Source organism: Diospyros lotus, chromosome 13, assembly GCF_014633365.1.
Source record: "Diospyros lotus cultivar Yz01 chromosome 13, ASM1463336v1, whole genome shotgun sequence".
Taxonomy (NCBI): Eukaryota; Viridiplantae; Streptophyta; class Magnoliopsida; order Ericales; family Ebenaceae; genus Diospyros; species Diospyros lotus.
Window position 1 is genome coordinate 2685098 of NC_068350.1, and position 24376 is coordinate 2709473.

A 24376-nucleotide genomic window follows, 5' to 3' on the forward strand; every position below is an offset into this window, starting at 1 on the left:
AAGTTCCTTTGATTGCGAGAAGTTACTTCAAAATTCGTCTTTCTGAGAATCGGTTTGCGAAATCTGGCGGGAAAATGGAGCTGCTCAAATTGTCTAAATTCAGGCTCCATCTTCGAATCCTAGTCAACGAAGTTCGTGAACTCAGAGTGAGTCTCTCTATATCATCTCGATCTCTCCCGCTTTCTCTGATCTTTTCTGATCTTTCACGGTGGACGTTTCAGGAAAGAGAGCATTCTGCCACCGATCAGCTTAACCGTTTAGTTGAGGTTTCCTTTTTATACCTTCCTGCACGCGCACACACACACACACACATACATGTCTGCGTGAAATTAATATCTGTTGATGTTTGAATCCAGAAGCAGAAGCAAACGGAAGAAGAATTTACCAGAAAGCTAACGGAATTGCAAGCAGAGTTGTCTTCTTCCAATGAACTTCGGCATAAACTCGAACGGCAGGTCTGTGAAGTCCTCTACATTTTGAAAATTTTCCTGCTAAGTGATCAAGTGGAAGTGAATGTTGAGCACAGACTTTTCTGATTAGTTTATTCGAAACCTGTATTTGTAATTGATTGTACAAATGCAACGCTGCAGGTAAGTTACCTTCAAAATGACAATGCTCTGCTCGAAAATAAGCAAAAAGAGTTGAAAGCGAGCATAAATTGCTTCCTCCTGTCAAGGGAAAACTTTGTGAAAGCTTTTGAGGTTTGTAGTTGCTAGCCTGCTTTAATTTTGTTTTTTGTTGTTTATTAACAATTTAATATACTCGGTCATCATTTTTAATTGCCGAAGTCATAAATCTATACTAATAGAGAGATTATTGGAGTGAACAAAAGTATGAAATTGAGCATTTTACCTAATACATGCACTTTTCCTTTTCAACTTTTTCATCAAATCTAGGCAGTTTGAAACTTATTTCTCAAATCTATACAATATTTTTAGGGTCATTACCAACAATGGAAGCGAACAGGAAGTCGTTGCCAACAAAGAGACATATTTTATGAATTTTGTTAAACTTACTTGTTGGGAACCAATAACAAAACCTTAGGGTTTTACAACTTTCAATCTCAGACTATCAATGGACAGAATAGGAAGCAAAGCATTCATACACAGAACTGAAATCGAAAACGAAAACAGAAAAAGAAACGAAAACATGCACGAGAGTTTTTACCATGGTTCACCTCAAAACGAGGCTACGTCCACGTTGAGCTCGAGAGAGAAGAGCTCACTGCACTATGAGATGAATCCAAGATTACACCCACAAAAAACCCTCACAAAACCCTCGATACAACAATGGTTCGAGAAAACAAAAACGCCAAATAATCACTTAATACAGATTAGAGGCAACCCTATCGAACCATATAAAATTAAGCAAAGCTATACAACATTTACAGAGAATGAATAATAGAGAAAACAAACCAGAACCCTAGCCCCGAAGACGAAGGCTCTTGCCTCTTCTCAATCTTTTTCTTTCACCTTTGCTTTTTGTCACTTTCGTCTCAAATCACTATATGGCTCTCATCCCGAGGGGCGGGATTAAAAACGATGATGAATGGCTCGGATGAACGGACGCGCATAAAGTATGGATGAAAGGCTGGGATTCAATCGTGCAAGCACGATTGATTATTCCGGCAGAAATGGCAGACGAGCAGGGGAGATGATCGGGCAAAGAAAAGTGAGATCTGGCGCCAACCAAAGGCAGTTGATGGTTGCCATGTGCAGCCATCCAACAGCTGCCAAATGGCAGCATGCGGTTGCTGCATGTGGCCATCCAACCAGCTTAAAGGCAACGATGCCGTTTGGAGCTTCACAGCCAACATTACTTAGAAAAAATGCCTAGGTTCCGTAAGGGTGTGAATGATGAAATTACTGCTACCAGTAATGTCTTAAAAAAATTGGGGGGGGGGGGGGGGGGTTGGAAAATAAACTCAAAAACTGCTTGAGTTTCAGAAAATAGTTTTAAAGCTGCATATATTTGGTTAAAACTCTTTAAGTATTAGCTTTGATCTAAAGTGGTTTTGTATTATCTGTAATCTAATTTTTGTGCTTGCATTCATATATATTCAAACTCATATAATAGCTTCATGATTTTGGTCTAAATATTAGTATAACCTCATAACTAATTGGGACTACCATAGAGTTTGTTAGAAATAACAGGGGATAGCAAATACTCGCTCAATCCAAAATCACACACTGCTGAATAAACATAGATGGCCGAGAGTATACAAAAACATATAACTCAAACACAACAAATATTAAAAGTCAAAAACGTTACAAGAGGCAAGAGATTTATAATGGTTCACCCCAAATCGAGGCTACGTCCACTTGAGCTCCAGTGAGAAGAGCTCATTGCACTATATGAATAAATCCGATTACACCCATACAAAACTGGACAACCCTAGTTCTCTAAAAACGCTTAAAAACCACTTAATATAGGTTAAGAGCTTACCTTAAACTAACCAGAGAATACAAAAGAATGAAAAGAGGATGAAGACTGTACAAAACATTTACAGAGAGAGAGAGAGAATAAAACCCTAATATGAAATACATCCAAAATGAAAGACTCTCGGCAACCCCCTCTCTTTCTTTCGTCTTCCGATACCCTCACCAATCTCGAGGCCGCACGATAAATAAGGCAATTGGACGGTTGCGATGGAAAAGCATAAAGGCAACAACAACGGTTGGGATGAGATTGTGCAACACAATCTGCAGCAGGCTAGCAGACAAAATAAAGGGCTTGGGCTTGGGCCAAAAAGAGGCTGCCCAAATGGCCATCCAGTGGGCACCCAAAGGGCAGCCCACGGTTGCCAATTGACCTCCCATCCTTTTGGCATCATTTGATGCTTCATAAAAAACAACAGAGTTTTATTTTATCCCATGCCTGAGAAAGTGATCCTGATTGCATTATAAGTTCACTTGAATCATGTACTAGGTTTTGAACTACAAGAATCATTACCAAGATATTTACTTTGACTTGATTCCCTTTTGTACTTGGTGTGTGGTCTGGCAGTTTAGTAATTTGATTTTCTTAAGACTGCTTGACTCTGGATCTATTGCTTACAGAACTACTGGTCCTTTTAAAGCTAATTTGTTTTAGTGGTTGGACCTTATTTTGCTTTAGAAAAAAAGATCTGATTCTGCCAACATGCTGGGATCTTATATAACCATTTCATTTCATGACTTGGTTAATAAATTATTTCCAATATCAATGTGAAAAAGTCCTTCGGTTAATAAAATGAATTAGGGGCTATCAATGGTAATACAGTAGGATTTTTCTGTTGAATCTTACACTGAAGGCTTTTATTGCATTAAGTAGATTGACATCGTCTTTATTTGCAGGACTCTACTTGTGAAATGAAACGATCCATTCAAACCAGAGATAGAAAGGTTGCTATCCTCTCTGAGAAGATAAATGCTCATTTGTTACTGTTTGATTCAATAGAAAAGGAAGCTTTCTATGTCAAACAAGTTTTGGATAATGTGCAAAGGCTTGTGAGGGAAAAAGAAGAAATAGGCATGTAGATTTCTGACTCTCTTTCCATGTGTATACTCAATTGCTCACATATAGATCTGCAATAAGGCTATATAAAAAGTCAGCATGATATTCCTTCTTGACTTCACTTTTATCTCCAGAGGCTGGCTTAAGGAGAAAAATGGATAAGGTTTGTGCTTATGAGAAAGTCTTCATTGGTAATTCCAGATTCTGATTACTCCAACTTATTTCACTTTCAGCTTGGATTATATCATAATTTACAATTTCATGCTCTGATGATGTCAAGTAGTTATACACAAACGTAAATTATCAATTCTGAAAAAATGCTTCTAGTTCATCTTTCATCTCAATCAATTTTCAGTTCCAGATCGCTAAACTTATGTAGATTTGCGTTGGTGATATTGATGCTGTGGTTAATTGTAAATTTGGGCAATTTGCTTCAAACTGCCAAGTTTCTCCTTGTTACTCCTAAGCTGATAATTGCCATAATTTTTAATGCATGCACATTTACTGTTGATACAGAAAAAATCTCTGACCTGGAAAGTAACCTGAGAAGGGATGAGAATGAACTTCGGAGAAAAGAGAGAATAATTTTAGAGCTTGAAGGACGGCTGGAGGATACAAAAATTAGTAGCAACTGCCAACAGCAAATAGAAGACATATCCATATAAGCATTGATAATCATCTATATATGTTCTCTGGTTACTCTGATTTATGTATTGTAATTTCAGATGCAGACATTTCTTTGGAGGGTATCATCTTAACTACTCTAACCTCCAGGAAACATTATCAGCAAAAGATATGGTCATCCAGAATTTACTATCGGACAAGAAGGTCTGGGTTTGAGATTCTCTGTTTTCATTTTCCAGAAAGCACATAAAAGAAAGACAAACCACTTTTTAGCTGACTTCTCGTAGTCAGTCTTGTTTGATGTCTAAAGTTACCTGAACATCTAATTGTTAGGCACTGCATTTGGAATTGCGGAGTCTTGCAATTATCTTGAAGAAGATTCAGGATGCTGTGAAAAATATGAATGAGGAGGTGAGTTACAGCAGGAATTTGTTTGATTAAACCAGGGTAAAGTCTTAGATATTGTGATCTTAGTTTTCACTTGGATATAAGATAACGAGTCCATAATAAGTTGAGCATTAACATATGGAAACAAGTGATGGATACGAGGACACTGCTATTTGCATGCTCATGCTGGAGAATGTGAAGCATAATCTGATCCATGATGAGATGGTTCAGCTAGATGCATGAAATTGTACTAAAAATGTGCACTTATCATTTCATAAATAAATTGCTAGCCTGTGGCACTGAAAAGATCTTGTAGTCACCCATATGGACGTGATTGATAAATTGTCCAATCCAGTAAATTTGCACAGTTATCCTTGGTTATACCTGCAAATTTATGTAACTTTCTGCTAGTACATCAGCCCAGATATTTTTTATGCTAATTTACAGCATTTTTTTGTCATTGATTTACTGCTCTCATAATATCATTGATCCTTACGCCAGGATAGAAAAGCATTCTCCTCAGTATTTGGAGGCCAAAAAGTGCATTCTGAAATCAAAGGAAGAGAAAATGGCAGGTTGGTCAAATGTGATCTGTTCATAATTTTCTGTGTTCAAGTTGATCATTGACTTGTGGATTAGCATGTATAATGAAACAAAAAGAGCTTAAAATCAAGGTGGAGCATTGTTAGAGGTTAACTTGGCATGGCCTTCATGGAAAAAGAAAAATAAAAAATTAAGTCATCCTTGACTTTGTATCTCCTTTTTCAGCCACAATGCAGCATTGATTAGGAATACATAATGTTTATATTGAACAGAATCGTTAGGCATGTGTCCATGGATTAGGCTTTACAAGTTTGGAAATGGACTAAAACATAAATCAAATAAAATAAGGAAAAAGAATATCAAATGAAACATAAAACAGTGGATTCTATGCCTTTTTTTTTTTTTTTTTTTCTGTAAATAAGAAATGCATTAAACAAGAAACTGCAGAAGCAAATACAACAAAAAGCTTGGGTATACCCCGCAGGATTCTATGTGAGTTTGCTGTGTTTGCATTCTCAGTTCATCTCGATTTCCATCAGTTCCTGGGCTTTTCATTTGCTGCAAAGGCAAAATAGTTTTATTGTTCAAGATCCAGAACATAGGGAACAGGGTTGTACTGTTTCTACTTGTTGTCCGTGAAGCTCCAAACGATGTCGTTAGGAGTAAGCTGTTGGAGGGTCACGTGCAGCAACCTCAGCCTGCCATCTGGCAGCTGTTGGAGGGCAGCACGTGGCAACCATCAGCTGCTCTCTGATGGAGCCCAGTTGCCTTTATCTTGCCCGCTCAATCTCTCTTGTTCGTCTGCCTTTTCTGTTGGAATATTTATCGTGCTTGCACGATCTGATCCTAGCCCTTTATCTATACTTTATGAGGCTTGATCCCAGCCCTCCATCATCGCTATTTATCTCCCCCTCGAGATATGGACCGCTCAGACATTTAAGACGAAAGAGACAAAAAATCATCAAAGAAAAGAGAAAGGGTTTGAGAAGAGGGAGAGTCTTCGTCTCCAACCTAGGGTTTCTGGTTTGCTTCTCGTTTTTTTCTTTCATTCTCTGTAAATGTTTGTATAGCTTCATAAGTTATATGGTTCGATAGGTTTTTTGCCTCTTAATCTATATGGAGTGATTATTGGGCAAGTTTAGTTTCTCGAACCACTGTATGTACAAAGAGATTGAGAGGATTTCTGAGGGTGTATTATTTGATTCGATCGTTAGTGCAGTGAGCTCTCCATATCGGAGCTCAACGTGGATGTAGCCCTATTTTGGGTGAACCACGGAAAAAAAATTTGTGTCTGCTTTCACTCTTTCGTTTCTGTTTTTCATTCTGTTTATGCATGAATGATTGTTGAGGCTTCCTATCTTTCTGTTCATCGTGAATCTGTGATTGAAACATTCTTGTATATACCCTAAGGTTTGAGTATCAGTGCACAACACTGCTTATGCTTGTCCCTCTTGCAGATTGCAGGCATGGATGATGAGCTCTTCTTACTTTTTTTTTTCTTTGAAAATACTTCTCTCTTACTATTGTGCATGCTTTTACTGGCTTACTAAAACAGGATAGAAGATATGTGTCAAAATATTGAAGAAAATTTTCCATGCGAGGCTTGTGAAGGAGACACTGCAGAGAATACAGGTCTACTTTTGAGTCTTGACATTTGCCTCCTCTTGAGCTTGTCATAGTAGCAAAGAAGAAGATTTGCCAATGTTCTTGTTATTCAACTGTATGGCTCAAATATGCTCACTTGGGAAATCTCTGAGTATGATACTCAAAATGTTTAACAAGTCTAATTATGTTTAACGAACATAATAGTGGGTACTGCTGCCAAACGTTGGCAATTATAGATATTCTACGTGCTAGTTGAGAGCAGTTGGGACTAATAATTGAAGAAACTTGGTCTACTTAAAGTTCGGCTGTTAGTATGGGGTGCTTAAGATAATATAAAATCATTGATTCTTAAATCAACACCAAGACCCTGTTGAAGCTTATTCAACGAGTCCAGGTTGCCAGGTCCATTTTTCCATTAGCTACAACTGAGCATAATTGTTTTACTCCATTGAAACTCTTCCTCAACGTGAAACACATTAAGAACGCTGAGGGTTGGCTTCATATTTCGAGCAGTTATCAACTGAACGCAATTTAATGACTCTTACTTTGGCATGTGTACTTGGTGGGTCAAATTGGATCTTCACAAATAAAAATTAGTCCCCTAACAGCTTGAACCTGGGTATCACCCATGTGCGGGAGGGAAGGACGAATGGGACAACAGTCCTGCAACGCATGGAGACTTCAGATCTGATGAATTATGGATGTGACATAGTTTGGTCTTGCATACATTTCTTGTCATGCTACTAGAATTAGGCTAATCTGCCTAGTTGGATTAAGGCTTGGGATTGTTGTGTTGTTTCTACTAAAATTAGATTTGCTTATGGAGCCAGCTGTTAAAAACATGGATTTCTATTGTTTATGGCCCTGAAGCATTGGTAATTCATTTTATTTTCTTACTAGTTTGGTGGACATATATCCTCCCTGTTGGATTCACGATGACACAGTATTGGTCCTATTGCACAAAGGAAATTCCACCTAAGAAATTTTAGAAAATATGCCCTTTAACAGGATATAGGATACAATGGATATTACTATGGATAGAGATTGGAGAGTTAGAATTCACATAGCTGACTCTAACTAGTGGGATAAAGGCTATGTGATTGTTGTTATATTCTATAAACCTAAGATTTACTGAATAGTTCATTTGAAATTGCAAATGCACAAGTAATGACTGGTTATAAGATTGGTTTTTGGAAACCTTGTTCCCCAATGCCCCTTGTGGAACATGTTTAACGTTTTCTTGAAGCTATTGCTAGTCAAATTTGGTGACATTTATCTCAACACTCACTGCAGTATGCCACTTCTGCTAGCATTTTAAAGCACACGTTTGAATTTTTTTACTAATCTTTTTCTTTGAATGCAGCTTCCTTGTGCCAGGAGCATGATTTAGTAAACTGCCCTTCACAAGGCAACACTAATTTGGACTCCTGTATCTCAGAGGCATGAGAGCTTCTCCTACTAGAGCTAAAAATTTTCCTAACTCATACTGTAATGCCATGATAGAGAAACAATCTTTGATGCCTTAATTGTTCTTCCCTACAGCCAAGTTCTTTAGAACATCACTCTCCAGCAAATGTCCCGAGGATTTCTGCTACTGAAGTGAAGGTACTTTACTTTTAGATTTTTATTTTATTTTACCTCTTTGCAATTTGTTATTTGAGGGTAAGCCTTGTTAATAACAATAAGATTTCTTCTTTGTTATTAGAAGGTTATGAATTTGAGTTGTGAAAATAGGCTGTTTGCAAAAAGCAAAGGCAAGGCTGAGTATAAATACAACCCTCCTTGGCCCTCTCAAAGTGAAGAGCTTCGTGCCAAGGGATGCCCATTGCTGCATTTTGATATTCAAATATACTGTAGCCTAAACCATACTCTTGCTTCCATTGTAGACATGACAGATAGATGCATTAAGGTTCACATTTCATGTTGTTTGACTAACAAGTTTTATCTAACGTAGCATTTCTCCTTTATCCGGGTTTGGAACCCACTTTATTCGAAAAAAATTAAGGTTTAGAATGATCTTCGTCTACAATTATAAGTTGTTTATAAGAAAAAAAAAAAAAAGTGGCCTAATTTAGCACGGATTTTCCTTTCTGGTTCCATGCCTGTCTTCTTTAATGCTATTAATCATACAGGAGAACGACACAGCATCAGTTTACCATCAAGATTCAGAAGCCTCAGACAACCCAGGTGAAGGTACGTTGCGATCACTTCTCATTAATTGCTAGAACATGTTCCCTTACCTGATCATTTCCGGGCACATTTGATGACAGAGCGATCGATCAGTCTGCTTTCTGATGCCTGAAAACCCATTTCCTTGTTACTAATTTAGCCCTGAATTCAGACATTTTATTTTCATCACTCATGCTTGGTGTGAGCTACCACCAAGATTGAGGTCAAGTTCATGAATTTCTGGGGTTTTGTTTTGGAATAGAAAATAAGTAGATGAATATATTTTAATCATTCTCTTTAGCAGTTTTTGTATAATGGCTTGTAAATTGAATTTTGGGTCTATGTTAAAACTAAGACAAGTTATAGTATAAAGTATTTTTTAAAATTGGCCTTATCTTTTTTACTTACGGGAAAAGAGAGATGAAGATGTACGTTTTTTAGATTGTCAAATTTTCTATAGATTAGTTATGATTTTTTTAGTTAAAATTTTGGGTGTATGATTCAAATTTTGGTCTGTGTTGTAGATTTATTTTAATTTTATTAATTAGTTACTAAAATTTTAAAACTGTTTTATTTAGAAAAATTACGTAATATTAAATTACTGTTAAGATTTCATTAAACATAATACTAATTTTAATCAAATTTAATGTCAAGTCATCGTACTTTTGCACGATAACTTTTTTTATATCAACAATATAATATTTGGTTATATTTTTTAACAGAATGTTGATTATACAATATAATTAAAATGATATTTAAAGATCTGATAATTAATTGATAAGAATAAAAGTTCCAAATAACCTGCAACCCATGTTAGTTTGGATTCTTTCGGTCATTTACCTTTAAATTTAACTTTTATCTTTTTAACCAGGGAAAAGAATAGGATTAACTAACTTAATAGTGTATATTTGTCTTTCTTTTTTATTTTCTGCTAAGTATTTGTTTCTATTAACCCAATCATTGTTGTTGGCCCATGGATGGTGACCTTGGGGGTGGGTATCAAAGGGTCCAACCTCGCTTATTTTGACCTTCAAATAAATAAATTATTCGATAATGTCATTGGATATGGCTTTTAGGGGTAAAGGGTGAGAATATTGATACATTTAATATTAATGCTAATATATTAAATATATTTTTAAAAATGTAGTTATCTTTTATATTTGTATTATTATAAATAGTTTCTAAATTATGAAAATACAAATTTTCAAAGATAATTATATTTTTTTTATAAATATTTAGAGTGTTGGATAGGGGTAGAAAATGAGGGTGAAATTCATTTTTTACCTAAATTTTAAGAAATTTTATCAAATAATTTTTTTTATGGAATTTAAATTCTATTTTAGTTCAATAAGTGAAGATTTTTTTTGAAATTAAGAAATTAAAATTTTTAAGAATAAAAATAAAATTAAAATTAAAATTTCATCTCACTTTTCACTTTCAAAGCAGACACTAGTGTGTTAATATCAATATTAATTATCAGTATCAGGGGGCTTCTCCAAAACTATTAATTTATAGAGTCCTTTGCCACTTGGTCCACTTCTGGCAATCATCAAAATCACATGAGGGCCATCACTGTCAGCTCAAGTATAACCACATTTTGAGTTCCTGCCTGTCTGGCAGGCCTCAGTGTCATTTTAATTTTGAACACCATGTGTATATAATAGGAAAAAGACAGTTCAATCCAGAAAAAGGAGAAAATGACACTTTATATCGTTTTTCTTGCCAATATAGGTTTGGACATATGAATTTACGTTAATCTTCTAGAACTTGATATTTTAAATTATATATATATATATATATATACGCGTAATTGGTTTGGATAGACTTGATATGTTACATAAGAGGAGTGGTGTGTGCTGTCAACATTCCTATGAGATCCACTTTTTCTCTCAAATGGTAATTGTTAGGTTGTCTGATGGTATAATATATCAATTTATTTGGTTTGGATACATTTTATTCAAAATATTTGGATTTGAATGTAAAAAGATCAAAAATTTAAAATAGCATATATGAGGTGGTGCTATTTGAAATAAGAGATTTTTTTTTATATAAATAAGAATTTTATTGAAAATAATCAAAAAAATATTTATAACTTTAAGTTATGGCATATTCGAGTGTCATATCAAAAGATCACATTAGAATATTTAAATAATTAATAAAAATATACAATCCCTTTAATATTAAATATACAATAATTTCTTTAAGGATTATATTGGTTTTGATCATCAAAGTTTAATAATTGTGCTGTGAATTTTAAGACATTCACGGAAATAATTATTTAAGGTTTATAAACACACTCATAGGTCATTGTGTTTTATGTGAGCGTTAGCATTATTTTTTAAAGATTCAGATAAAAATTTACTTTAAAAAGTTTAAAATATTTGTTTGACTATGGTTAAAATAGTATTTTTCTGGTAGGTATTTAGATTTTTAAAGTTAAAAAAAAAAGGCCAAAAAAGGCTCAATTTTTTTTTAAAAATCTTTTAGCTTTTGCGCTTTATATCCTTTGAAATTAATTAAATAGTTAACAAGAAAAGGTTAAGTACAGACCACCAAATAATATCTTGTGTTACAAAAATACTAAAAAAAGTTAATATTTTATTTCTCAAATGACATTTGAGATAAGCAGTACGTGAACAAAAGTTTTAAATGAAACTTTCATACAAAATGGCACAATTCATTAGTGTTTTGTAAATCAAAGAAAGTGACAATTCTTTGTAAATTTATGTATGTGTAAGCACCCCCGCCCGGATATCCCCAACCATCCGGACTACCCGAACGGGAGTGCCTACGGGAGGAGAAAGGAGATAAACACAAGACACAGATCACCCCGGCATGCATACACAAAAATGAGAACAGCGGAAGCAAAGCTCAAGACATGCATGTACTATGGGTACCCCGCTAATACAACGGTCACAAGATAAATAAATAAACACAAACTCCTGTGCCGACATACACAAGACTCGAGAAAAGACCTGGCACAGTACGAAATAATAGAGTAAATTCTACCTAGACATCAGAGTGGATAGGGATTGACGAGACTGCCTGTACACCACACCGACTCTGCCGTTAAGCTGACTCCCTTGCTATGGCCCACGCCGCCACTACCTGGAATGATGGAAAGCAAGGTGAGTCGAGAGACTCAGCAAGCATAAGAAAGAAAAGGATGAAGGCTACACAAAACCAAAAATCTCACCCCAGATTAAACCCCCAGGTACACACAAACCATGAGACGCTACAACACAACAGCTCAATGGCATAACAAAATAAAAGCACATACCGGTCCTTGGGGCCCACATAAGACACTTGGCACCCAAGTCCCATACCAACCTGCCGCTGCCCTGAAAGGCAACAAATGTCTCCACAAACCTGCGCGCGCTGTCCCAGGCCGGTACTCCCGTCACCTGTATCCGTCGGTACTCCCGACAACCGAGCCAAAGGCTCCCTCGGAACGGTACTCCCGTCCGAGAACTAAATACTACCAGTATCCATGCAATGCACATAAGAATGCAATGGCGTAATGAGCATCAACGTGATACCAGGCGCCCATACATCCAAGCATCAGGCCATACTCCGCCCATATAGTAAGCCACACACGATGCATATGCCCGTGCTGGATGCATCATAATCAAGCTAAAATGCCCGTGACCAAGCATAACCAAATCATGTTAATCCCAACATGCAGCCCGTACCCATGTGCACATCAAGCCATGCAACGAGAATAAAATATAAGCAGGCATGCTATAATCACATAACGGCTAAGCAAGTTAGCAGTGCCTGGCACCGGTCAACGGTCAGTGGGTAGGAGAGACTCGCCGGCGGCCTAAGGTAGTCCGTACGACAGTCACTCCGTCACCGAACCATCGATCCTAGCCCCCACTGCACAACCGCTCCAGCCAGAAAATAACCAAAAATCCAATTAATACCCGAACCGCTAAGAACCTAGCCCCGGGTGAGTACGGCATCATTCCCAACAGGCAGGGGGGTGGCACAAACCCCCGTAGGCAACCAACGAATAAAACCCACGAGATCCATTTAATAAATTAAATCTTAAACTAATCGTTTAAAAACTTCATAATTAATTAATGGCCGAAACAAACGAAGGGAGGCCCAATAAATCGCCAACGACAGAAACGACGAGATAGGTAAGAAGAACTTGCCTTATCAGAGATATCCTTAGGCTCGTTGGGTCCAAAAGCAGTAAAAATTATACAAACTGCAATATCCCAATTATTTGCCAAAATTAATAAAATTGGACGCAAAACGAAATTCTGACCGTACAGAATATTAATTACTAGCTGCTCTACATACCTGGATAATTAAATCAGGGATTAAACGGAGTTTAATCCAATTTTTGAAGCCCCCAAATCTCAGAAATTTCTCTCGCGCACGCTGCTGCTCTTTTCTGCAATTTCTTTACTGTTCGCATGCAAAAAGAACGCCCGAAATCGGGCTTAAATCGGCCAAAAACGAGCGGCTGAGGCGCGGCCACGTGGCAGCGCGCGGGCCAGCCACTGGGAGCCACCGCCATTGACGAAACGACGTCGTTTCGACGTCTAGAGGCTGAATTAAATCAGCCAAAAATCCCCCCCCTCGCGCGCCTGCCCGCGGATTCGAAGCCGCGTCCACCGCCTGGCCGCCTCGCGCGCGACCGCTCGCGCTCGCATGCATCTTCAACCTATATATGCATTATGATATATTTAAGGTGATTTGAGCTCTTTTCTGCAATACACGCCAGCACCCAAAACTTTTCATTAATTGCACTAACGCCCACTTAATTAATTACATTAACTCCCGAAATTTCTGAAAATCCCATTATTGAATTTCTTTTAATTTTCCTGTAATTCCAGAAATTCCTAAAACAAATTAATTAATTATTTAAATTAAAGGAAATATTAAAATAATTTGTTGTGATTTAATAAAATTTACTTATGTGATTTTAAGTAGGCACCTTAGGCGAATCCCACATCAGCCATGCATCGGGGGGAGATCTGGGACTGGTTGTAAGGTCGCATGATGAGGACGTCATGTGCTCAAGGGGGGAGAATGTAATACCCCAAGAGCCCAGAGAAGTTAGTATATATCGAGGATAGTGTAAGAAAGGAAACAACACCAGCTGGATACCTTTTGGGCTGAATGTTGGCAAAGAACTCCCAAGTTAAGCGTGCTTGACCTGGGGTAATCCAGGGATGGGTGACCCCCCTGGGAAGTTCGTGTAGGCCCATCAGGGTAAGTTGTTCCGGATCTTCCTATCGCTCGAACGGGATGTTACAAATGGTATCAGAGCCGACCCCTGAGCCTCTGAGTGCGATGGTGGGGCAAACCTCAGCGAGGACGCCGAGTCCCCGAGGGGGGGTGCGTGTAGGCACCTTAGGCGAATCCCACATCAGCCATGCATCGGGGGGAGATCTGGGACTGGTTGTAAGGTCGCATGATGAGGACGTCATGTGCTCAAGGGGGGGAGAATGTAATACCCCAAGAGCCCAGAGAAGTTAGTATATATCGAGGATAGTGTAAGAAAGGAAACAACACCAGCTGGATACCTTTTGGGCTGAATGTTGGCAAAGAACTCCCAAGTTAAGCGTGCTTGACCTGGGGTAATCCAGGGATGGGTGACCCCCCTGGGAAGTTCGTGTAGGCCCATCAGGGTAAGTTGTTCCGGATCTTCCTATCGCTCGAACGGGATGTTACAAATGGTATCAGAACCGACCCCCGAGCCTCTGAGTGCGATGGTGGGGCAAACCTCAGCGAGGACGCCGAGTCCCCGAGGGGGGGTGCGTGTAGGCACCTTAGGCGAATCCCACATCAGCCATGCATCGGGGGGAGATCTGGGACTGGTTGTAAGGTCGCATGATGAGGATGTCATGTGCTCAAGGGGGGGAGAATGTAATACCCCAAGAGCCCAGAGAAGTTAGTATATATCGAGGATAGTGTAAGAAAGGAAACAACACCAGCTGGATACCTTTTGGGCTGAATGTTGGCAAAGAACTCCCAAGTTAAGCGTGCTTGACCTGGGGTAATCCAGGGATGGGTGACCCCCCTGGGAAGTTTGTGTAGGCCCATCAGGGTAAGTTGTTCCGAATCTTCCTATCGCTCGAACGGGATGTTACAGTATGAGTGTCGTTTTCTAAGATATATTGTCATCAAATGCTAGGACGCCCAAATAGACCACCTTACTTTAGTTAATTTACAGCCACTAAAGAAAGCATAGCTCTTGTTATTTTCCCATTACTTAGTATTATTATTATTCTTTTGTCTTTTCAAAGGAGTGGAGAACGATGGCTGGCAACTAAATTTTGTTGACCGTTTCTATCTTTTGTTTTGTTTGGAGAAGGTGGAAAGGTTAGGGGCTGCGCCACGAATTTGTTTCAACCCATTGGCCTGGAAATTTTATTATATAAATATAAATTTTAATATATAATAGTAAATTTTATTAATAATTGTATATTAAAAAGAAAATACTTATTACAATAATTTGAAGACTGTTTTTTAGGTAATAACTATAACTTTAAGTTATTATTATCTTTTGAGTGTGCCTAGATTAGATTTAGTGTTACGTTTAACAACTTATAAAATATGTATATTGGATAAATATATAAAAATCTATATATGAAACTCTGAACTTTGGTTATATATATAAAATAATTATGATTTTTGTTGTCATTTGAATATAATAATAAATTTATTAGTTGAAAATGTTATTATCTAGTTGTTTAAATTTTATACTAAAGAGAATGATTAGAGGGTGCATAATAATTTTTATACAAACGTTTCAATGCTTAAGTTAGATATTAAAAACTTGAATATTGTTGATGTATTTTTTTAAAAAAGAATGACTTATCAATTTATAGAGAAGTATAAAATTTTTTAAAATACTTTATTATTAATTTTTTTTAAATAATGTTTACTCTGATAGTCTTCTATTATTCACTATAACTAGAATTGGTAGAATTTTTAGAGGAATTTTTTAATATTAAAATTATTTTATTTACTTTTTATTCGCTGCCCCTAATTAAGGGAAATTTTATACATTTTTAATTTAAAAAATTATTTTAAACTTTCAATTTTTTAATGAAGTCTTGCGTATGGCTTTACTGTGTGACTAATTTTAGGAGATAATACTATTTTTTTTAGGTTAAAATTTGATCTAAGCACGAGGGCGTTGATTTTTCTTAGGTGGATGTGAAAGTTGGGTTTGGTGAGCCACCCAATAGACGAGTACATTGGGGGAACCTTAGAGGCAAAGGCTAGAATTATTAAATTAAACACGTTAGTAGCTATGGTTAGGTGGCCCTAGGCTAGCTTCAGCTTGCCCCCAAAGGCAGGCTCATTCATTCATGGCCTTTTTGAGACTATTAAGGTTTCGTTTTAAGTTTGAAAATAATAATAATAATAATAAAATTTATAATATCAGATAAATTGACAGACAAATTTACAGAATTAGAGCTAAAATTTATAGTCTTTTAGCCCATTTTCTGTAAGCTTATTTGTCAACTTGTCTGATTCTAAATTATTTTTTTTTTCTAAAAATAAAGATACAAAATATAATTTCATCTCACACATATATATTCATTTTTACTTAATATTTATAATTAAGTTCATGTTATTTTAACCGGAAATCAGAATAGTGATTATGGGGTTGCCACGTGGCGATCAATGAAAGCGTCCTAGTGTTGAGCTTTGGTGGATGATGGATTTTTACGATGGCGAGTTGGCAACTGCCGTCCGGTCAATTTATATCAAAAACAAATATTCACATAATATAGAGTAATTATTAAAATAACTTCGCTCTTCTGATAAATATTTTTTGGCATATATAGTAAATTATTTTTTTGATATAAAAATATTTACGATAGTACCTTTCAATTAAAAACCATAAAATTAAATTAAATCAATTCCAATTTTATGTTACATTTATGCGGTAAAGAAAGAGATGGGTAAATTACATTTTGCAGAGTTAACGTTTCTGCAATTTTGAAAGGATATGCACACTTGTGATATTTTATTATTTTATTGAAGTTGTTTTGAATCCGAAATCGTGATATCATTTACAAAGCGTTGGCTAAAGACAGGAATCTCTCTCTCTCTCTCTCTCTCTCTCTTAGTCTCTTTCTTGTGAGAATCTGTTGTTGCTGGTTCTCTTCCATCTCCCGCATCATCAATTCTCTCTCTGTCTCTCCCCCTCCACGCTTGTTTCTGTATCTATCTATATATATATATATATATATATGAAAGAAGATAGGTATATACAGATGATGAATTGTGAATGCAGAGTGGACATGCTATGATCGCTGTGATTTTCTGATTGAGTAGTGCGTTTTTCTCTCTCCTCGAGAGAGAGAGAGGTATGGGAGCTTGCGTGTCGAAGCCGGAAAGCTGTGCTGGGGCTCGATTCAGTTCGTCGAAGAGGAAGAAGAAGAAGAAGAACAAGAGCAATAGCAACAGAAACTGCTCTCCTCGCAAGCGCAAGAAACCAATCCACCCTACAGCTTCCTCTCATTTGTCCGATCAATCGCTTCCCAAGCTTGATATCTTCTCCCACCCGGATCCTATTTCTTACGCTAATCCAACTTTCCACGGTTCTCTCTCTCTCTCTCGCTTATGAATATTGCTTTCGTTGAAAATTGATTCTCGTTTCAATTCGTTGGTTAGATTATATGTTGATACATGGAGAGTTGCATATATCTACATATATACATATATATATATATCTGAATTATTTCGAAGCCTTTCTAGATGTATAGTTCATTTATTTATTGTTATTTTAATGAGCGCATTGTTTTATGGTTCTCCTTAAGTGACTGTCTTCTCACAAGACTGATTGATCCATGATGATTGACACTTGAAGAATTCTTTAGAATCGTCCTCTTAATCTCATGTCTTTGATCCTGTTGATAAAGTGCACATCCATTTGGCTCTCGTGGGCTGAGACTGACCGACCTCTTTGGTATAGATCCTCTGCCTACTTCTCACAAGCTCATGAGAGTCTGAACTTTAAGGACTGTTGATGGTGTGTTTGTTCGCCCAATTTTGATGAGGTTGCCTTATGATCCAAAGAAAATATCTTATGCTTGACACTGTGCACCTTCTATTATTGGCATTCGTCTCGTGGGACCACCTCTCTGTTGTTGAGCTTATACAGTTACTGATACTGTTCTGTACCACCCAAAAAGATGCTTTACGGTGCCATGACCAGAACATCGGATATCGGATGTTGCTGGCTGGCACTGAGCAAAATTTGACAGTACTGGCTGGTGCCGATACAAATAAAAAAAAAAATTCTGAGAAATCTATACTCATTTAAACTATTATGTTTATCTTCTTACATGTTATATCATTAATTGTATCGTTTATTTATTTGTTATTATCAATTATATAGTTACTTCTCTGTAATATAGAGTAGTAGAGATTTTTTTATTTTTTTTTATCTCTTTATGCATTGATTCAGACGCGTTGTTGTAGTATTATGTTAAATCTTTTATATAGGCAATGTTTTTAACATTAGTAATGATTTTGCAAGCTTTTGTAATTTGATTTTGTTTGAAAAATTTATTATAGTTGTACATATATTTTTAAAAATATATATTATTAATTTACTATGATGATCTATTCTGGTATTCTTTCCTAAATTTAATCTTTATTTGGTATGTATTAAATTGGGAACAAATATCTCTGATTTACTGGAAGCTTTGGATCTTTCCAGTTGCTTGACATTTTCCTTTGGTAAGTTTGTGGTCCTTGACAATTATCTCTTATTGGCACTAGGTATAATTGCTGATATACTTGATCCCATGACCAATTGGTCTCTACTGTAATGTTCTGATCTTATTTCTATTGCAATGCAATGACATTAGCAGGAAATACTGAGGAGGCGTGGTTTGATTCTGCTGCTGTACTTGAGTCTGACTGCGATGAAGATTTCCAAAGCGTGCAGGATGGTATAATTATTGGAGATTATTGATCTTTGTATGAGGTATCAATTTCATTTCTTCTTATGTTTTTTTGAGTAATCTGTGATGTTTCTGGCTAATTATGGCAGATGAGCTCTCTCTGACTGGATTAGAAGGTACACCCATATCAAATGTTGCTTTGATTAGAGAATCCAATCATAAAGACTCTGTTGTCGCCTCCTCTTCCCCTGTTCATCTACGAAGACCAGGATACTTATTAGCTGGAAATTCTTTGTCCAACTCTGCCAGTGAAGTTGCTAAAGATTATTTGACTTCTGATGCTGCTGACTCCAGATCAAAACCAGTAGGATCCCTAGATGAAGGAAAGCATCCTGTGTTTCGCGATGAGATTTTCTCTGCAAATGAAGGTGCTGCCGGGGATGGACTATTAGATAACTGTGGAATTCTTCCAAACAACTGTCTGCCTTGTCTTGCTTCTACTGTCCCCTCATTTGATAAGAGAAAATTGAGCTCAAGTCCACCACATGCACCGAAAAAGGCCATCTCAAAACTTTCCTTTAAATGGAAGGATGGACATCCAAATGCTGCTATACGTGAGTATTGGTATTGTTACCTTACAGTCGTCTTTAAGCACTTGGGGCACAACAGACAGATCTATCCGACATTTATATAGCTACTTTATCTTGATTATTGTTGCTATTGTCCCGAGTCTTAAATCTTCTCACTAAATTAGGGAACTTTTCTTGAATATCTATCTTTGTTAATTGTACACCATGATGGGACGCACTTGAGGTAAAGCTGAACATAAAAGATAACCATTCTTTATTGATAGTGTTTTGCTTATTTACATTTAAGAGTTGGGTTGTATTGTATTCTATGAATGGTATCTCTTACCTCTCAAATAAATGCACAAAGCTTGCTGCATATTCAAAGCAACCTCACACATCACTGAGAACAACAAATTGAAAATTGACAATTATTGTGGTTGAGTTTAGGCCAGTTCTGTCCTAGGAACCCTCTAATAATTTATTTCATTTTCTGGTGTCCTTAGTTTCTTCAAAGATGCTGCTGCAAAGACCAATAGCAGGTTCTCAAGTACCATTTTGTCCAGTAGAAAAGAAGATGCTAGATTCTTGGTCAAACGTTGAGCCAGGTACTTTCAAAGTTCGGGCAGAGAACTATTTGAGGTACGGAAGCAGTAATTGTCCTGTTTGTACCATACAAATTTGATAACTACATGCATGCTGATCCGCACACACTACTCAGGAGGTATATATGATTGAAGTCTGTAGAAATCAGTACTTAACATTAGTGACCTAACAGGCTAGCAAATAACACTTGTATCTGAACTTCATTTTTATTTCTACAGTGCAATTTTTTTTTAATTTTTTTTTTTATGGCAGGGATAAAAAGAAGGAGTTGGCACTGAATTATGCTGCATATTGTCCGTTTGGTGTTGATGTATACTTGTCTCCAAGGAAAGTTGATCATATTGCTCGGTTTGTGGAACTTCCTGTTATTAATTCTTCTGGGAAACTTCCACCCATCCTTGTTGTAAATGCTCAGGTATTTACCCTTTCACTTTTGATATGATTGTTTCTCCATTGTATTTGTACGACATAGTTAGAATTTTAATCCATTCAAATGTGCCTGATGCCATTAATATGGAAAATTATTTTGCTTGTCACAGTTTTTAACTTTGCTTATGTGAGTGAATTATTTATCACATATTGAAGATAAATGTGTGAATTTCTTCACATAATCACTTATTTTATTTACATTTTAAATATTGAGAGATCAAAGGTTATACATAGACTTGCTAAAGAAATTCCAGAACATAGTAAGGGATTGCAGCTAAAAAGGCATGCAGAAGGAGGATTCAAACAATTCTAACGCTATATTTTTGTAGCCTTGAACACACTTTTGGTTACTTCAACCTTGTGACTGCATCATTATGGAAAAGACAGTATCCAGTTGAATTTTTCTCTTCTTTTGGGGGGTAAATGATGATCATTCTTAAGTAATGCATCAATTTTCTAAGCTATTTCTACTAGATTTCCATGTGCTTTGTTTCTGGAGAGTATTCCTAATTGCATGGCTTCAGCACTCTAATTTCATTTAAACCATAACTCCTCTCAACTTTTAAACAGTTAATGGTGGTAGATTAGAATTTGTCTTTTTTTTTTTTTCCCCCAGTAAGTACAGAATTGTCTTTTTTACTTCTTGTTTCTTACTATTTTCCTCTTGGCTTTTGTTACTGACATGTTTCTTTTGAATGATCCTACAGATTCCACTTTATCCTGCTTCGCTTTTCCAGAGTGAAACTGATGGTGAAGGGATGAACATCGTTTTATACTTTAAGCTGTCTGAAAGTTGCTCTAAGGAAATTCCCTCCCATTTCCATGATAGTATCAAAGTAAGAATGGCAATTATATGTTGAATTTAGTTCTTTCACTTTGTGCATGTGTAAAAGATTTTTACGTTCCAACCCCTAGTGCTAGCATAGATTTCATCAAAATAAATCTTGTTGACCTTTAGCATTCTTATTGTACAACAAAATGTTCTATCATCATAGTGCTAACAATTGCATGCTTTGTTTCCTTAAGATGGTTTCTCTAGCCGACATTTGATATGATCCTTCTCTCTTTCCTTTTTCCAGACAAAAAGATCATTTTTCTTGGTATTTGTGTGTTTGAAAGCCATTTCTAATGATTATATCTGTTGCCTTCTCTATGGAACAGAGATTAATTGACGATGAGACTGAAAAAGTTAAAGGTTTTCCCATAGATACAATTGTCCCCTTCCGTGAAAGGTTGAAGATACTGGGTCGTGTAGTTAATGTGGATGACCTTCATCTAAGTGCACCTGAAAGGAAGCTTCTGCATGCTTACAATGAAAAACCTGTTCTTTCACGTCCTCAGCATAAATTCTTCCTGGTAAGTTAAAAAAAGAAATTCCATTGACACAAAAATTCCTGTTTGTTGCATTGTTTTAAAGGAGCTAAAATGAAATCTAAATCGTGTCATTATGCTCATATAGCTGTTTCCAAATCCAGTTACTGCCATCTTGTTACAGCTTCACATGATTAAGCATATAGGTCCTAGGATACAAGCATATGTATATTTTCTGTTAGATAAAAGGAAGTTCAATTCTAAATAGAAATTGAATTAGCCCATTGCTTTCCATTCTGTTCTTTTTTATGCAAGGCCACTAAAGTTATCTTTTTACTTTTCTTTTTCTTATCACCATAAAAGCAAACAGAAAAGGAAAACTCTTTCCGTGCATTTATTTCTTGAAGATGGGGTTGGTTGGTACTGAAGAGGGAACTTGGTCATGTGTTGATGCAAGGCTTGCCTTCATGTTGAATAAGCTTTTTGGTCCATTCAAGTTGAGCCTGGTTGATTCCATTTGTTCTGTGGTATCTAGTGCAACACATCTTCTTCCTTATTTTTTTATTAATTTACAGCCAAAAAAAAAAAACAAGGAGAAAGCTGGATACAAATATAACCCCCCCTCTGACCTTCACAAAATGGGAAGTCTTGTGGATTAGAGACATCCTTTTTCTAGTACATCTAGCAGTGGTAAAGGTTGCTTCTTTGTGATTGGAAGGTTAAGTTTGAGTTTTGTAAACAGTTTCTTTGCAAAATAAGAGTAAGGTTGTGTACTAAAATAACCCTCCCTGACTATTACAAAGCAGGGAGTCTCATGCAGTGGGGTGCCCTAGTGTAAATCTAGCAATCAAGGACTTGTTATATCTCAACAGGTAGATTAAGGTGGTAGATCATGCTCATATCATTGAAGTTTCCCCTATTGATTCTTTTGCATTACTTTTTACAAGGAAGTTAACATGGAGTGGTTATTGAGTTGCTAGATTGTCGTTATCCAAGAAAACCTTTTCTTTCTTTCTTCTTTTATTATCGTTTTTATTCTGTATGCCAGTGAGGGGAGGGGATTTGATTCATTTTCTCTGTTAATTAGTTGGGCAATTAATTGATTCACCTCAAACAGAAAATTACACCATGACAATAAATCTCCATCAAGTTGTGTACAAGAGTGCATCTTTTGCTTCTAGACAGTAAAATAAGTGACGTGTAACATCAACAGGATCTATGTGCAGTAGTGTACTACTTTGCATTGTTCATTTCTAAGAAACGATATTGATCTGGGTGTTTTATTGGGCTCTCAACTGAAACTTGTACCCACGAGAAGTTTCAGAATTATATGTTTGGTAGTTGACACTCTTGTTTACTGCTGCTGTATGACTTCATTGTGATCGAGCTTAACTTGTAGCAGGTTGTTTTGTTCTTACTCATGCTACTATGAATTTTGTACAGGGAGAAAACTATTTCGAGATTGATTTGGATATGCATAGATTTAGTTACATCTCTAGGAAAGGATTTGAAGCATTCCTAGATAGACTGAAGCTCTGCATCTTGGATTTTGGCCTCACAATTCAGGCAAGTATTTTCCAGTCCTCGATTGGTTTTCCTACTACATTAATCTCTTATTCTTCTTCTCTACAAAACAAATAACAACATACCAAGGCTTTGTCATCTATGGCCCTATCTCCTCATCATTCTTCTCTGTTTTCCTAAATAATTGTGGGGTTGTGGCAATTGTTACTAGCACGAGTTCTTATCTCTGCTGTAAATCACAGGGTAACAAACCTGAAGAGTTGCCAGAGCAGATATTGTGTTGTGTACGGTTAAATGGCATAGATTACATGAATTATCAACAACTGGGACTGAGTCAAGAGGCCCTTGAATGAAGCTAAACAAAAGTGCAAGGTATGGATTCAACCCCTATAATATCTAACTTTTAAACCAATCTTTGTGATGTCTAATTTTCTCATTCTTTGACTTCCATTTTGCCTATGACAGTTGAATGAGTTCTTTAGGGGAATCGAAAGTTTCCAGTGGAAACAGTGGGATTACAGTTTGAGCAGGAAAATGGTGACTGAGAGTAGAGCACCCATGTGCCAAAAAATAAAGAAGCTAAAAGGCAATGAATTGTTTATAAGATCTGGAGGAAAGAAAGGAGTATGAATATTTGTTCTACAAATTAAGAGCAACAAATTATGAGACTTCCATGAAGCTGCAGCAAGTAGGGAAATTGTACGCCAATTTGGAAGTCAACTTGTCCCATCTACTGGATATTCTTTAATCTCTTTCCAGTTTATGTTATACTCTCTCTCTCTCTCTCTGAAAGAACAACAATCTCAAACATTAACTCTATTAGGTGAAGGTGAAATTGACTATAAACATGCATTAACCATGTCATTTTGAAATTCGAAACTTCACTCTTATATTTTTGGGAAAAAATAATGATTCTTAATTATTGTTAATGAATTTGATTACTATTCTTAATTATTATTGTTAATGATTCTTTATTTTTTTAAAAGAAGTTTACACATAATCCTATAACATATTTTTTGCAGGATTATAAATTTATGTATCACAATAAATGTTCTACCATTTAATTTATGTAGTATGATGATCTTATAACCAATATTTAAATTGAGAAGTTTTCAATTTTTGTAGATCAAATTATGAGCGTGAATAAGGTGAAATGCTTTGTGAGTGTGAAAGATGGATTGTTATAGAATTATTCTGCAATTAATCTGACAAATATGAGCTACTCTT

General features: G+C 36.3%; 2 protein-coding genes across 4 annotated transcripts; both read left to right on the top strand.

Annotated features, from left to right (window-relative positions):
* The first annotated feature begins 3 nt into the window (after positions 1 to 3).
* Positions 4 to 9207, top strand: LOC127789018 (uncharacterized). 2 transcript variants are annotated; one of them, XM_052317750.1, is made up of 15 exons: positions 4 to 146; positions 222 to 266; positions 357 to 455; positions 591 to 701; positions 3336 to 3510; positions 3630 to 3686; positions 4012 to 4146; positions 4262 to 4323; positions 4453 to 4530; positions 5008 to 5081; positions 6605 to 6681; positions 8018 to 8094; positions 8197 to 8259; positions 8787 to 8847; positions 8925 to 9207. In XM_052317750.1, exons 1-15 carry the CDS (start codon positions 75 to 77, stop codon positions 8954 to 8956), a joined length of 1218 nt encoding a protein of 405 aa, XP_052173710.1. In that variant the 5' UTR covers positions 4 to 74; the 3' UTR covers positions 8957 to 9207. The 2 variants fall into 2 exon arrangements, with proteins under 2 accessions (XP_052173710.1, XP_052173711.1); XM_052317751.1 differs by having other exon boundaries at positions 8787 to 8841.
* A 7664-nt stretch (positions 9208 to 16871) lies between these two features.
* Positions 16872 to 23917, top strand: LOC127789241 (uncharacterized). 2 transcript variants are annotated; one of them, XM_052318078.1, is made up of 10 exons: positions 16872 to 17402; positions 18678 to 18761; positions 18863 to 19327; positions 19786 to 19921; positions 20138 to 20300; positions 21022 to 21150; positions 21476 to 21670; positions 23069 to 23191; positions 23392 to 23521; positions 23615 to 23917. In XM_052318078.1, exons 1-9 carry the CDS (start codon positions 17171 to 17173, stop codon positions 23500 to 23502), a joined length of 1638 nt encoding a protein of 545 aa, XP_052174038.1. In that variant the 5' UTR covers positions 16872 to 17170; the 3' UTR covers positions 23503 to 23521; positions 23615 to 23917. The 2 variants fall into 2 exon arrangements, with proteins under 2 accessions (XP_052174038.1, XP_052174039.1); XM_052318079.1 differs by having other exon boundaries at positions 18681 to 18761.
* The last annotated feature ends 459 nt before the right edge of the window (positions 23918 to 24376 follow it).

What these genes read in the sequence shown, in the direction of transcription:
- LOC127789018 (XM_052317750.1), top strand. Translation starts at nt 75, where the DNA reads ATGGAGCTGCTCAAATTGTCTAAATTCAGGCTCCATCTTCGAATCCTA. An exon ending in TGGACTCCTGTATCTCAGAG is followed by an intron (nt 8,095 to 8,196) that starts GCATGAGAGCTT and finishes TCTTCCCTACAG; the next exon opens with CCAAGTTCTTTAGAACATCA. An exon ending in TTTCTGCTACTGAAGTGAAG is followed by an intron (nt 8,260 to 8,786) that starts GTACTTTACTTT and finishes TTAATCATACAG; the next exon opens with GAGAACGACACAGCATCAGT.
- LOC127789241 (XM_052318078.1), top strand. Translation starts at nt 17,171, where the DNA reads ATGGGAGCTTGCGTGTCGAAGCCGGAAAGCTGTGCTGGGGCTCGATTC. An exon ending in ATTTCCATGATAGTATCAAA is followed by an intron (nt 21,151 to 21,475) that starts GTAAGAATGGCA and finishes TCTATGGAACAG; the next exon opens with AGATTAATTGACGATGAGAC. An exon ending in CTCAGCATAAATTCTTCCTG is followed by an intron (nt 21,671 to 23,068) that starts GTAAGTTAAAAA and finishes AATTTTGTACAG; the next exon opens with GGAGAAAACTATTTCGAGAT.